General features: G+C 40.0%; 1 protein-coding gene across 1 annotated transcript; it reads left to right on the top strand.

The window, feature by feature from the left end:
* Positions 1–1,252: 1,252 nt before the first annotated feature.
* Positions 1,253–13,285, top strand: p4ha3 (prolyl 4-hydroxylase, alpha polypeptide III). Its single transcript, XM_041046498.1, has 13 exons — positions 1,253–1,500; positions 2,811–2,965; positions 3,079–3,302; positions 4,842–4,991; positions 5,073–5,124; positions 5,263–5,420; positions 6,521–6,697; positions 8,720–8,784; positions 8,991–9,150; positions 9,283–9,345; positions 9,830–9,898; positions 10,564–10,660; positions 11,480–13,285. Exons 1-13 carry the CDS (start codon positions 1,313–1,315, stop codon positions 11,548–11,550), a joined length of 1,629 nt encoding a protein of 542 aa, XP_040902432.1. The 5' UTR covers positions 1,253–1,312; the 3' UTR covers positions 11,551–13,285.
* The last annotated feature ends 687 nt before the right edge of the window (positions 13,286–13,972 follow it).

Raw genomic sequence — 13,972 nt, 5'->3', positions numbered from 1 at the left:
ACTGTCATACTTAGTGGAAACTAATATTATATTGTTCTAATTCAAAGATGTACAGACTATTAAAACATTTGTGATACTAAGAGAACAGCCATATCTGAGTTCAGAACAAGAATCAATCAGAAACTGATTAAACCTCCTGTGCCCTCCAATGCCCTATGAAAGCTTTCACGGCACCGCTTTTTGGGTCAACACCTTTATAGATCCACCGCTGTTAAATATAAACCAAGCAGTGCCAGTAAATATGTGCCAGCAGCATCAATAAAGGTTACTCAGCTGTGTGAGTGAGCTTCAGGTGTCATACGTTTAGTCTGGCAATTGCTCTGGGATTCACCCTCTCATTCTCACATTGAGCATACAGTGTTCTAAAACCTAAAATGACAAAATATTACTTGTATAGGATACTTGTATAGTTGCAACAACATACATCTTCAAATAAACAGTAATACAGAACGCAACCCTTCAAGCCACTGTCTCCTTCAGGGACCCAGAATTAGAAGTATGTGTAAAAGGAAAATCAGTTTTTGTACTGGTTTAATATTTGCACTATCAATAAGAGGACCACGTAAATGACTTACGCTTTTCTTTCTTTGCTGATTTGTGTGAACTCCTATCAGAAAGTTCTTTATAAAAGTTTTTGGGGGAAATATTAAAGTTACTACCTAAAAAATCCCTTGTATACAGATTGTTTTTGTTACTCTACAGCACAAAGCAGCATGATGCAACGAGTGGTTTCATCTTACATGAAATAATACTCTTCAGTTTAAAAGTCTTCACTGTGGAGCTTCTTTATTAAAACTTGATTGTTGTACTTGCTGTCGCCTGCGGGTGTCGCTGTGACTCCAAATTCAATACCCGTCTTCACAATGACCTACCCTCAGAGCATTAAAATTAAATAAAGATATATAATAAAGGTAGTAAACAAATAATATCCCACCATGGCATAATTTATTTGCATGCAACCAGGCTCAAACTGAATGGGCAGTTTATTTAACCAGAAACAGAAATTGTTGACGCTGGATCCAAAATCCATTAGGTTTTGTAAATTGATGTTGTTATTATAGAGCAAATAAATCTTCCAGATGAATGCAGCGATGACAGAGATGAGCTCGCCCTGATTGAGTTCAGGCGGCAGGCCTGAAAGCTGATCCCAGATCTGAGGGTGATCACAGTGCGGACTGTAGAGGCACGTTTGATTCCCAGAGAGAAAGAGCCAGGAGAGAGTCCTGGAGATCCTCAGTGCTGTTCAGGAAAAGTGTGGAGCTGCTACAGAAGAAAGGGAACAATTCAAAGCCGATGTTTTGTTCAACTGGAGATGAATTATCGTACATGTGTTTACTTGAGTTGGGGTCTCCTGACTGTAGCTGTGATCCCCGTGTCTTTAGGAGAAATGTACACATCGCTGCTGAACGTAAAGCAGGCGATCAGTGTTGAGCGGAAGCTGATCGATTACTTGAGGACTTACATTGACCACGAGTTGGAGAGGCTGACGGACATTAAACGGTGAGTGACATGCATGGTGGTGACTCACATGCTTCAGAGAGATGAGCACTTTTCCATTGGCATGTTAGAAATGAAATAATTCATTGATACATTCAGAGTTCAGAGGCTGCAAAAAGTCTGGGAGGCAGGACAACACCTCTAATGTTTGTTTGTGGAGAATTAATTCACAGCTCTGTTTTAGTTTGACTGTGGTGATGATATCATCCTGGAACTGCTCCACACAGTGAATAGTAATGGATCGAGTCTTTGGACATGATGATGAGAGCACATGTGTAGAGGTTTTACTGGGATATGGTGGTAATTTCAGATACACAGTTGGGAATCATCCTGCGTTTAAACTTAATTTCTTGGTGACCTGTTTTTCAACTCAAAATATCTGACTTCAGTGTTCTGGGAAAGCACGGTGAAATTCCTGTTTTAGGGTTTTTCTTTACCAGAAAACAATTACATCAATAACCTGAATCCATAAATTGTGAAGGGAAAAGGGAGGGAAAGAGGATGACTGATGGGGAACAGGACTTATTAAGTCACTTCCCACTAATGTACGTTTATGATTTAATAGTTTCTCTGTGGAACTGACTGCCACAAATTTTATGGAGGTGCCATTTTGACCATGAAACCTAAACTAGTCGCTTAAATTGTGGTGGCTTTTTTGTGGCGTGGGGTTGGAAAATCAGCCATGTCATGCAACAGCTTCATTGATCTGTTGTGGCATGATGATAATGGAAATGTGACCAAGATTCAAATTTCGCTTTTATTAGTCATTCTTCTGTACTTTCATCAGAACAAAATTCTGTTTCCTCCTAGTCCCACAGTGCACATGCAGATATTAGATAGATAGATAGAGATACTTTATTAATCCCCGTCGGGAAATTTGTTTATTTCGTTTAATTCGTTATTAATAAGGTTGCTATGATTATAAGAGAATAACGTAAGGATATAAAAACAAATAAAGTGATTAAAAAACAAATAAAGAAATAGTTATGAGTAGTTTAATTAATATATATATGTGTGAGTAGATGCAGGTTTCAATCATTCCGGTCTGAAAATCCAGATACTGAACAGTCCATCTGACTTGGTGGCCCTTTGAAAAAAACAGCTGCAAAGGGAAACCTATTGTATTTTTAATTTAATTTAAATTTAATTCCTCCTTCTTAATTGTGCTAATCTTGGGGACTGCAGCATACTGTCATATGATTTCTGACATTTTTCAAGAGCATGGTAAGGTTCCCAGGGCTTACTTGTAAAACTCACTTGGTGCTTTGCCTCTTCTTTCTTTTTGTAACCACAGTCTGTGATGTTTCACACAGCTTTTATGCCAGAGTGTCTGACCTGCACGCAAAACTTTACGAAGGCCCAGGGACTGCGATGGCAAACCCACTGGTAGCATTCACCCTGATCAAGAGGCTGCATTCAGAGTGGCTGAATGTCGTCTACAGCAACGAAGCCTTGGAGAACGCACAAGGTTGGCTCGCTGCCTTCTTCACAGACACATCTGGTGGTGATAACTAAACTCCCTCCTCTTCCATGTGTCACCACCCAACCCCCCAGTTCACCTTTTGCCCTTCTGCTGTCCAGCCCTCAGGTCCAGTTACGAGGAGGAAGAGGCCGATCTGCCCAAACTGGAAGACCTACAGGGGGCCGCTAAAGGACTGATGAGGCTGCAGGATGTGTATGCTCTCCAAGTTGCGAGCCTCGTAAGGGGTCGTTTCCAGAGAATCACTAATGGCAAGCCAGCTGATATCTACATGCCTGCAGTTTCTGTCCCACTGTCTGGCGATGACTGCTTTCTGGTTGGAAAGGTATACAATCCATTATTTTCCATTATGGCTTCCTCCCATTGTTTTTAACCTATTTGTAATGATATCTATCTAAACTATGTAAAAATACTCCATTTGAAGTAAAGTTCCTGCATTCAAATGTAAAGAACAAAAGTATTATCAGCAAAATGTACTTATAGTATCAAAGGTACAAGTATAAACTGTAAACTTTAAAATATGTATTATATACACAGTATATATTACATTATTAGATTTGTACTGATGCATCAATCTACTGCTGTCACCTCTGCATTTCCTAAATATAGCAAAAGACATATGTGCTGGAACATATGCCATCCTTGTGGGTCACATTTCTGAGTTAAATAAGCTCCAAATGCTCGTGTAAGCTAATGAAAAGAAGAGAGATGTTGGAAGATGTTGCTGTGAAAATTTCCTCTCCCTGATTAACACCCCTTTCCAAAAGGCCTGTCCGTTATTGAGTGGTGGGAATCCACACTGTCAGGCTGGAAAAAGTGGAATTCTTCCCATTGCGTGTCTGGGAATCCATTTCATGTGAAGATGAATGTACTATTCTACAAGTATGAAGGGGAAAAAAATGGTTTCCGCACAGTAGATTCCACTGTTTATGTACAGTGCTGATGTGTAAGGGCAGGGCACTGTGTGGGAGAAACATCCTCTTGTATGGAAAAGACATTATCTCACACAGCAGACGTTAAGAAGTGTTTGGACTGAGGAGCAGAGCTTGCCTTCACTTGCACTGAGGCTGAGATTATCTGAGACAATCTTTAAACAGAGATGCTTAGCTTTAGGGTGTTGTCTGTAAAAGAGCTCCCTGCTTTTATATGGCTGTTCAACTGCTCTTTAAAACCAGCAGAGTGTGTTAACTGAAACTTGTAGCTTGTCTGTTTCATTGGGAAAAATTTAAAACAGATTGAAGCTTCACTCAGACAATGAGAAGATATGCAGAATATGAAGTGTTTTTAAAAAATTCACTAGTTCTTTGCTGTAGAGACCAACAGCTCCCAAATTAAGGGGTGTGTAATGTTGTGAAATGGCAGGGTGGATAAGTCTGTGTATTTGATTAGTTGACTGGTGAGTTTGTGTGTGTGTTTGGGGGGTTAAATGCTACACTGGAATTTTTGTTTGTGTGCTGTCTGGAGGTGTTGTGGATATAATCTGTGATGGGAGGAGCCACGCGCCACCCTTTCTGTGTGGGGGCTGTCAGGCCTTTATTCAGCACCTACTTAATAAAGTCAAGTCAGCGCCAAATGGGATGTGAAACCCATAAAAAGCAGACTGCTGCCAGTGTTCCTGAATTTAGAGAAGTAAAAACACTGCTTAAGGTGTTCCTTGATCAGACAGACACGTATCTTCATCCACAGTGTATCTGTCTGATGAGCCAACTGTGCCTCACCAATTTAGTACTGTACTCTTACATCATTGTGTCTCTTATAATATAAAAAAGATAAACGGTGATACAGCAAAACCACAGATGCTTGAATGAATTCTTCCTTCTGGTACCTGCCATGTGATGCACTTTACTTACGCTACTGCACACAGGTGGCCTATGAGCAGGAAGACTACTACCACTCAGTGCAGTGGTTGGAGGAGTCGGTGCGTCTCTTCAGAGGAACAGGAGGCGAGTGGAGCCCTGAGAATGAAGGGACTTTAGAGGATGCTCTGGATCACCTGGCCTTCTCTCACTTTAAAGTAGGTAGAAGGACGCTTAAAATGCACATTTGTTAGATGATTGATGAATTGAACTGTTCTGAATTCCTATTGTTGTTCCAGACTGGAAATGTCTCCTACGCGTTGAGTCTATCTCAGGAGTTACTGCATTATGGTAAATCTTCTTTGCTCTGTCCTTTGCTCTTAATCCTTCCTGTGCTGCATATACAGTCCCCGAGAAATCATCTGTACAGGTTGTAGCTTTGCCTCAGAGAACAGCGTGGCCTGTCACTCTACATGTGTTTCTTTTCAGATCCCATGAATGGAAGAGTTTTGCAGAATGTTGAGAAATATGAGAAGCTGCTGGTTGCTGCTAGTCCACCCAGAGGCAATGGGCTGAGGAGACCCCCATCCAATCATTTAAGAACCAGAGACACTTATGAGAGACTCTGCCAGACCCAAGGCTCTCAGGTATTTATCACAGTTAAACATTCTGGACACATACTGTGTATTAGAAAAATATATGGAAGAGAACAGGGTTAAGTTAATACCACAACCAGTGGGCATGCAGTTGTATGCAAGAGTTTGGGCACAGCTGATTCCCATAGTCCTAATGGACTATTATTATTTGTTTCATGAACTTAAAAAAATAGAAGAAAATTAAACAGGATTTGGAGCATATTCAAAGGTTTTGGTACCACAAATTCAGCTCTTAGTAATTCCACCCAGTATCTGTTTGCTGCAGGGTGTGTATTTACTTCTTTTCACTTAAAAAACAACAAAATGTGTAACTTTCCCAAAGTTTTGCATACAACTGTACCAATGAATCCACTTTTCCAGCTGTTGTTTATTTGCCATTGTAGCTGAGTCTATGTTTATACAGCCAGCAGGGAGTTATACGCTTGTGAGGTACAACTTAAATGTATAGCTGAGGCTGATGGGAATATTTAGCAGATATTTGGTCACACACCAAACTATTAGACAAATTAAATCTCTGATCTCAGGATGGGGTTAGAAGAAAAGTTAAGAGACCACTAGATTAATTAGGATTAATTCTTTCTGGACCAACTTTCATGGCAGTTCATTCAAAATAGTTGTTAAGACATTTCACTAAAAAACCAAAATGTCAGTGGTGCTAGAGGAAAAGTCAGGGGATCACCAAAGTCAGTATGATTCATCCCCTGGGTACCACGAATGTATGTACAAAAAGGTATGTACAAATCCATCCTGTAGTTGTTGGGAAAGTGGTGCACTGGCATTGCCATCCAAAAACATTTAAAAATCCACAAAAAAGATTTTTTAATTGTCTTTTAACCTTCTCCAAGTAGTTACTCAAAGACTTGACATAATTCTCATGTTTCATCCTTTATCCCAGAATTAATCAAGATCCAAGTTTGTAATGGGAGTTTAATTGGCCATAAAAAGGCTGTAATTATTCTGAAGTCATGTTTGCTTTCAAGCATGTGTGGGGACAGAACAATGCTAAGAGTAACTGTTTTATGGATTAAAAAGAAGTACAATTCTTGGTTTGATCTTGTTAATGGACTTCAGATGCCTGTTTCTCCTGACAGCCAATGCATTTTGAAAACCCCAGACTATTCTGCGACTACTTCACCAACGACAATCCTGGGCTGCTATTGCTCCCGGTGAGACGTGAAGTGCTGAGCCTGCAGCCATATGTGGTCCTGTACCACAACTTCATCACTGACACAGAGGCTGAAGACATCAAGAGTCTCGCCCAGCCTGGAGTAAGTGCCAGCACTGTGCATTCTCCGTCAACTTGTGGAGGAAAGAAGAAAAAACATATGTGTCCAATATGTCAGCTTTTTAGGAATTAAGAAAAAAGAGCCTGTCTTTACAATTAGCATCATGCATTTTGTTGTTAATCCAATTAGGCTTTCAAATGCTTTTGTAATCCCATGTTTTATAGAGATTTCCCAACAAGCAGGAAACATGCTGTTTATTCCACATGGGACTCACAAACAGTGAAGCTGCAAAGTCTTCTATTGGCAACAGCACGAGTTCAAAAAGAGTCCGTTAAGTTTGTTGAAATCAACAAACATTTTTGCTGTTGCCATGTGAACTGTACCTTAGTCTCACACTACAGAATCAGGTATGTGAAGCTGTTTTTTTCCACAGACAACCAATACTAGGGTTACTGTTTTTCATTGGTCCATGTTCATATTTTTTGTTTACAATCCATTGTGTCTTTGCTGCTTCTCATAAGGAAACTACTAGTTCTACTGCACTACAGTATTTTATGTGCATTTTGCACCTTAAATCTTCCTTTGTAATGTGCATTGACAAGGAAAGTTAACTTGAAGTTGAAAATGTCTTATTGTGTCAAAACAAGGAATATCTATCAAAAGGTTGTTTTTTTTTAAATATTACTTTTGCATATATTTCCTCATAATGCTCTCTGCCGTGGGGCTCTCTCTAGACTGGGGTCTAAGCCAATCGTATACCTTTCCCTACTGGAAAGATCCCAGAAAGACCCTATGGAGGAAGAGTTGGTCTGCTTCCAAACATCTAGCACAGCTTAAAGGAATGAGGGATACATTACTATGAAAACTTGGCTGAGAGTTTTAGACTGTCCAAATTACCCCGCTGGGCTCCACTGGTAAATATTCAGTTCACTATCAATGAGCTTCAGCATCTATCTAAACACAACTTTCTAAAAATTAAAATCTAATGAAAGTTACAGTGCTCCTTCCTAATAGCTTCTCTCAGTGCGCTGACTCGGTTACTTTAAGGAATATTTGGTGGGCTAACACAACTGCTGCCCTATAGTTTCTGTGAGGTTTTGGCATTGTTCAATGAGTTTTCCATCCTTTGCTCAGATTGAAACCCCTGTACTTATTTCATCATTATGTCAGCTAGTGGGTTGATTGAAAACAGGCCCATGGTATGGTATTAGTTTGGAGGAGTGGGCAGCATTTGTTAACCATGATCGTGGTTTACACTTTGTTCATGCTGGATCCAGAGTCCTGGGAACCAGAACGCAGGTCTGTTTTGAATCAACAGATATGCCATTGTGTCGTCGTTTATGATTAATTGATGTGTGACATCAGTAGTTGACTTAGTTTTTTAGTATTTTATCTCTTTTGAAATGGTTTAAGCCCTTTTGAGTTGAATAAAGTAATGTCTCTGGAGGATCATAAGATGCCAGGATGTTAGAAGGAGTTTGATCTCCAAAATGAATTCGATTTTTGTAACCAATTTTTGGCATAGAACATTGTACCAGTTTATGTGCCTGCTGCAGATTGGAAAACATGTATGACATCAGTGAGTGTGATGATTCTGCTGTCCTTGGTAAATCACAGAGGCTCAATTTTAAGAGGGGAATATTTGGTCCAAAACATCTGGACTTCCACAGACTCACTTCCAGAGTCAGACTTTAAGATCCACTTTGACAAGCTGTTTAGTAAAACAAAATGAAACTTGAAACTGTTATCTGTGGGGAAAGTGGTGTTTCTGCACATTGGTGAAATCAGCAAGTCTGTAAACTTTTCCATCCTTCCTGTTGATTTTTTCAGTCAAGGATGATCATTTATCATCCAGAGCACATGAGAAGATTAATCCAAGTCCATTGTCATGGCAGTTTTGGATTATTCTCTCTTATCTGTTCTCAGTTTTCCTTTTGTACACGTCATTGGAGCATATTTTCATGCTATTACTCATATCTTGTCAGGGCTTGCAGCTGGACATCAAAGCTTGGCTCCTGTAAGAATCCCAAACATAAGATGCTGCTTTCTGTCTTTGCTAACAAGTTGAGCAGGTCTGTGGTGGCAGCTGGGGAGAAACAAGCAACAGCAGACTATCGCATCAGCAAGAGGTACAAATTACTTAGATACTCATAACAGTTTAGAATGTTTATTATGTTGTTTATTATCAGCTATCTAATTCATGTTAGCATGTCTAGAGGGTTAGGCATGGTACAAATTCAGTTACACGCATTTGCAGGGGTAATAACTTTGAAATCAGAAAAGAAAATCGAGCATGCAGATAACAGATATCTTTATAAATATGTCTTATTTCTAGTGCATGGCTGAAGGGCTCCGCACACTCCATTGTTGGGAAGCTGGACCAGAGGATCTCCATGGTGACAGGTCTGAATGTGAACCACCCATATGGCGAGTACCTCCAAGTGGTGAATTATGGGATTGGTGGCCATTATGAGCCTCATTTTGACCATGCTACAGTAAGTTAGTTGTTAGACATGCATGACAAGTTTCAACATTTTTCATAGTGCTATAGACTTTGTCGTCTGTTATTACATTTATAATGACTTACAGCTGCTTTCTAATGTCTGTTTACATTTCCATGCAACCAGTCACCTTCAAGTCCTGTGTTCAAGCTAAAAACTGGGAATCGAGTGGCAACTTTTATGATATATGTGAGTGAAGTCTTACTCTGACCCTGTATGTCCCAGACAGCAGTCAGAGGTTCTTGGGCAGGTGCCTGTTGGCTGATCCAAAGTCTAAATTAAAAACAAAGAGGTCAGCCTTTTGCCACAAGTGCTGCAAGACTTCGGAACAACCTGCCTGAGAAACTCAGACTAGATCTGACCTCAATGCCTAAATTACACTTTTATAGATGTTCTGTAATGCAGCAAAGGTAATTTTTGTCTCTGACCTCCATTATACAGTCTACTTCTATAATTTTGCTTTGCAGTCTACTTCTATAATTTTACATTTATTTGTTCTTTTATGTATTTTTATCACTTAGACTGAAGCTGAATAAGAGTAAAGTTGGATAGTGATAACAAAAATAATGGCTATGTGAGGCTTAAAAAGAAAGTGCAGCAGACAGAGTGGCTTTTCATAACATGAGCACATAAAAAACAAGACACAACTCTGAAGGAATGTCCTTTTCCACAGCTCAGCTCTGTTGAGGCAGGTGGGTCCACAGCCTTCATCTACGCCAACTTCAGTGCTCCTGTCGTGGAGGTAAACAAACTGTGTCTGTCTAAGATGAAATAAAAGCAGTCTCTTTTGTCTTCAGTGTCATTTTTGCCTCAAGCTGTTTTAGTTTCACCTCATTCACTTTCTCTGGTGCAGCTGTCAAAATGTTAAAAGGTCAGATCATTGCAGCATCAGCCATGAGAGTTTTTTTAACGACAGTACTGCTGTTGTATAGTTGAGCCTCAGTGGAGCTTTTTTGGGGGTTGACAAACGAGCTGCAGTGGATGGTTTAACAGGCCATCCCTGGGGTTTAACCTTTCACCTTTCATTTTACTGACATCTCATTTCCTGACTGTTTATACAGAAAATAACCAAAGCTCATTAACTGATAAAATAATAAAATAGCTTCTCTCATGCTTAAAATTCAGCTCTGTCTGAGATTAGCAGACTAAAGTTAAAGTAGTAATCCACAGAAAAATAATCGTTACACTTGTACCTCTCAGTGAAATAAATCTTGGGCTTTAAGGAACTGTGATGGGCATTTTTCACTACTTTCCAATGTTTTATAGACTAAGGGATTAATTGATTAACCAGGAAAATAATTGTGACCTTAATTGGTAATGAAAATAATTGTTAGTTGTAACCTTTGTTTATACCAAAAGACTTTTCTAACTTCTTTTCTGTTTCTTTATGTCTTTTTCACATCACAGAAAGCTGCCATCTTCTGGTGGAACCTCCATAGAAATGGTCAAGGAGATGTAGACACCCTGCATGCTGGCTGCCCTGTGCTTATTGGTGACAAATGGGGTAAGACTCAGTAGATTCAGGGTATGATGTGATGATGCTATCACAGTGAGCCAAAGAAGTGATGTAATTATGGAAAAAAGCAAGTCACCGAAATTTGTGAGACCTCTTGTTGTCTATTAAACACATTGAGCTTGTTTGCATTAACATCACGCTCTATTTTCCAATGTTTCTGTAATACAGGAGCTAATCTACAACAGCAAGGCCACATCTGTGCAGCATTATGCATTTAGAGATGTTACAGAGTGCAGTTCTGACACTGAGGGATCATCTTGGAAGCTAAACATCTGCTGCCGGTTGGAACTCCCAACGCAGAAACGTGTGTTAGGGACCCAGTTAAACTGACAGAAGGACATTAATCGTCACAAAGCAGCTGCAGAATCATTTGGTGGCTGTGTTGTTTTAGTAACCATATGTATTATCAGAAATTAATATTAAGGCTTTACTAGTGGTGGGAGAAGTATTCTGACTATAGGTAAAAGTAACAATACCACAATTTAATAATACTCTGTAACAAGTAAAAGTTACACTGTTAGAGAGTTTAATCTATAAAAATGCATCATATTTAATGGCATGGTAGAAGGTTTTGTATGCACAGTCTTTATCTGCAGAGAAACTAGTAACCACAGCTGTTAAATAAATGTTGTAGGGTAAAAAGTACATTTCCTTCTGAAAAGAAAAGAAAATACTCAAGTTAACATGTTGTACTTGCTTACAAGTTAAATTTGTAGATCTTAAAAGCTGCAAGGGCAAGAAAACTTTAATCTTTTTTCTGTCTTAAAATATATTTTAACATAGTTTGGATCTGTCTGTATCTTCCAGTGGCAAACAAATGGATCCATGAGCATGGCCAAGAGTTCCAACATCGCTGCAGTCTGAATCCTGAAGAGTGAGAGGGCTGGAGCATTAGCTGGGCCCCTTGGAGTACAAGAGCCAGTCTCTACAATTGAGAGGCACACTTGCAGGAGAAGAGAGGGAGGCAGCCAAAAAGTGAACACACAGGCAGGGGAGGTGAGAGCTGTGAAGGGGCAGCCTGCATCTGTGATTGGAGCCCCGGGCCCCAGGGAGCCTGGAGTGTACAGCAGACACTGCTGCAATGGATATGGATAGCACAACGCCAAGAGGCGGGGTGGAAGAGGAGTGGGGTAGTTGGCAATCAACCCCCAGAGGCCAAATGCTCTCTTGCTCCTACTGGCCAGATCCTGCAGATGGAGAGAGGCCTCTGCCCTCTCACACTGTGCTGGTTTCAGTTAACTGTGCAGGGCTGTTTACCTCCTGTTGGCTTTAAAACTTATGCAGCTCTTTTCCTATGCTGGGCCCACTCAAGGGTCTGTCATTACAAATCAACACAGCTGAACTTTGTGCAGACTCTAAGAAGTTTATATGTGTATGTGCCAAATGTATAAAGATACTCGCTATGGCAGGATGATTGTGTATAAAGTGATGCACAAGACATCTAAAAATATCCATTAGGTGTGATGGTGTCGACAAAAATCTTTTCTGGGTTAGAAAATTTGTTACTGTATGAGTGACAATTCCTTCACTGAAATGCTGGCACAAGCAGATAGAGAAGATGTGTTCTACAAGGTCGAAAAAAGTACTTTATGACTTATCTACAGAGGTTTTGGTTGAAGTTTTTCTGTGTTTGGTCATCTCAGACCTCAGGACAACAGTTAAGATGGTGCTATGAGTCAAAGGAGCCAGTCATTGTGAGTATGCCTGTTAATTCCCAGCTGACTGAACGATGTGGTCATCACTGTCTGTGGGAGACTCTCTCCATTTGATCTGATGTAACTAACTGTCTAATGGAACGAATGAACCAGATCTGTCAGCCTCTTGTTGAGCTTCAGAGGCTGGTCGTCATTAATCACGTTCAGATGCACGCCCAGTGATTGTGAACCCGTCTGCTCCAGATTTCTAGTCTCACTCACACAACTCACAGAACTCACACAACCAACGCTGTCTGCATACCACTCAGATATCTCAGATATCTGCGTCTAAGTAGGTCATAACCCATCTTAAAACAAAGTGAGATGGGACATTTGAAGTATTGAAAGTATTGAAATTCACTGTGTGAGCCGGACTGAACAGCGGGTTTCTCTATATGCAGGGATTAGTGAAAGTGGAAAAGAAGGGGAAGGCATAATACCTCTGCTTGCCCACAGAAACACAAGCTTTCTTTCCAGGTCACAGTGCACGGAAACACTCTTAACACACACACTAATACACACAAAATATAAGCACAGGCCGTATACTGGATACATATTGCAGATTCCTGGGTGCACAGCAGGACTTGATTATTTTCCCTGTGAAGTGATGGATCTGAATCACTTTCCAATCTGTTTGACAGCTGCTGTTAATGTGAAATTTGTACGTGTACAAAACACTGTTTTAGCTACATTCAGACTCAAAATGTTAAGCAACTGGGACCAGAAGCTTATTTAATTATAGAACTGGACACAACATTGTCAACAAAATATTTGCAACTACTTTGGCTATATTGACAGAAACAGATTGTAGCTACTTGTCTGAGTGACTTATCTTTTCACAGGACCATAGAACCTGACACCTCACTTTTACCAGAATTCAAAGGGCTTCCTATGCACCCTCAGTGGCCTTCACTGTTACCATGATCACCAAAACAAACATGGCTGCAGAGGGACTTGTTGCTTAGCAAGAACGTAGTCCACACTACATAAAGCAGGCATGACAAGGTCACAGGTCAGCATGAGCACATTGTCAAATACATTCAGTAATTTTGCACATTAAAAGACTCATTTCTTTTTTTTTAACACTGAAACTCTGACAGCCAAACTGCCCAACAATAGAGGAAATAAATAAAGTAGGAATACAACAGGATCAGAGAAAATCACTCCATGGTCCTGTCAGGAAGCAGCTTTCTTGCAGTAATGGAAAGATCAGTGCTTCCCTCTGCTGGTGATGTTAAAGAAGGCTACATGGTGTCAGTGAAATGTATTTTTTTTTTCCACTCTATTAAACAATGTATGGTGCTTTTATTGTAAGTAAACTTTAGCAACACTTTATTTAGTTTTATCTATTTGAGTTTATTTTATTGGTCATTACACAATCTGAGCAACTGTAACAATGACATTTTTAAATACATTTTTTTAAACTCAGCTGTTTTATTTTATTGCGTAATTATTTCCCTTTTCCAGAAACTTTATAAAGTTTCTTTAAAATAAAACAATGAACTCCGTTTCCCAGAATGCCTCTGTGAAAGGTAGCGGCAGAGGAGGCGGGACAAAAGTTATCGGTCGGACTTTGTTGCTCGGAAACAGTTTTGCGCGCTGCCGT

This window comes from Toxotes jaculatrix, chromosome 9 (genome assembly GCF_017976425.1).
Source record: "Toxotes jaculatrix isolate fToxJac2 chromosome 9, fToxJac2.pri, whole genome shotgun sequence".
NCBI lineage: Eukaryota > Metazoa > Chordata > Actinopteri > Toxotidae > Toxotes > Toxotes jaculatrix.
The sequence above is the reverse complement of the archived record's forward strand: the minus strand, read 5'-3'. Positions and strand labels throughout refer to the sequence as shown.

Coding starts and splice junctions, on each gene's coding strand:
- p4ha3 (XM_041046498.1), top strand. CDS start 1,313: ATGAATTATCGTACATGTGTTTACTTGAGTTGGGGTCTCCTGACTGTA. Junction 1,501..2,810: donor AGGCTGACGGACATTAAACG/GTGAGTGACATG, acceptor TGTTTCACACAG/CTTTTATGCCAGAGTGTCTG. Junction 8,785..8,990: donor GACTATCGCATCAGCAAGAG/GTACAAATTACT, acceptor TCTTATTTCTAG/TGCATGGCTGAAGGGCTCCG.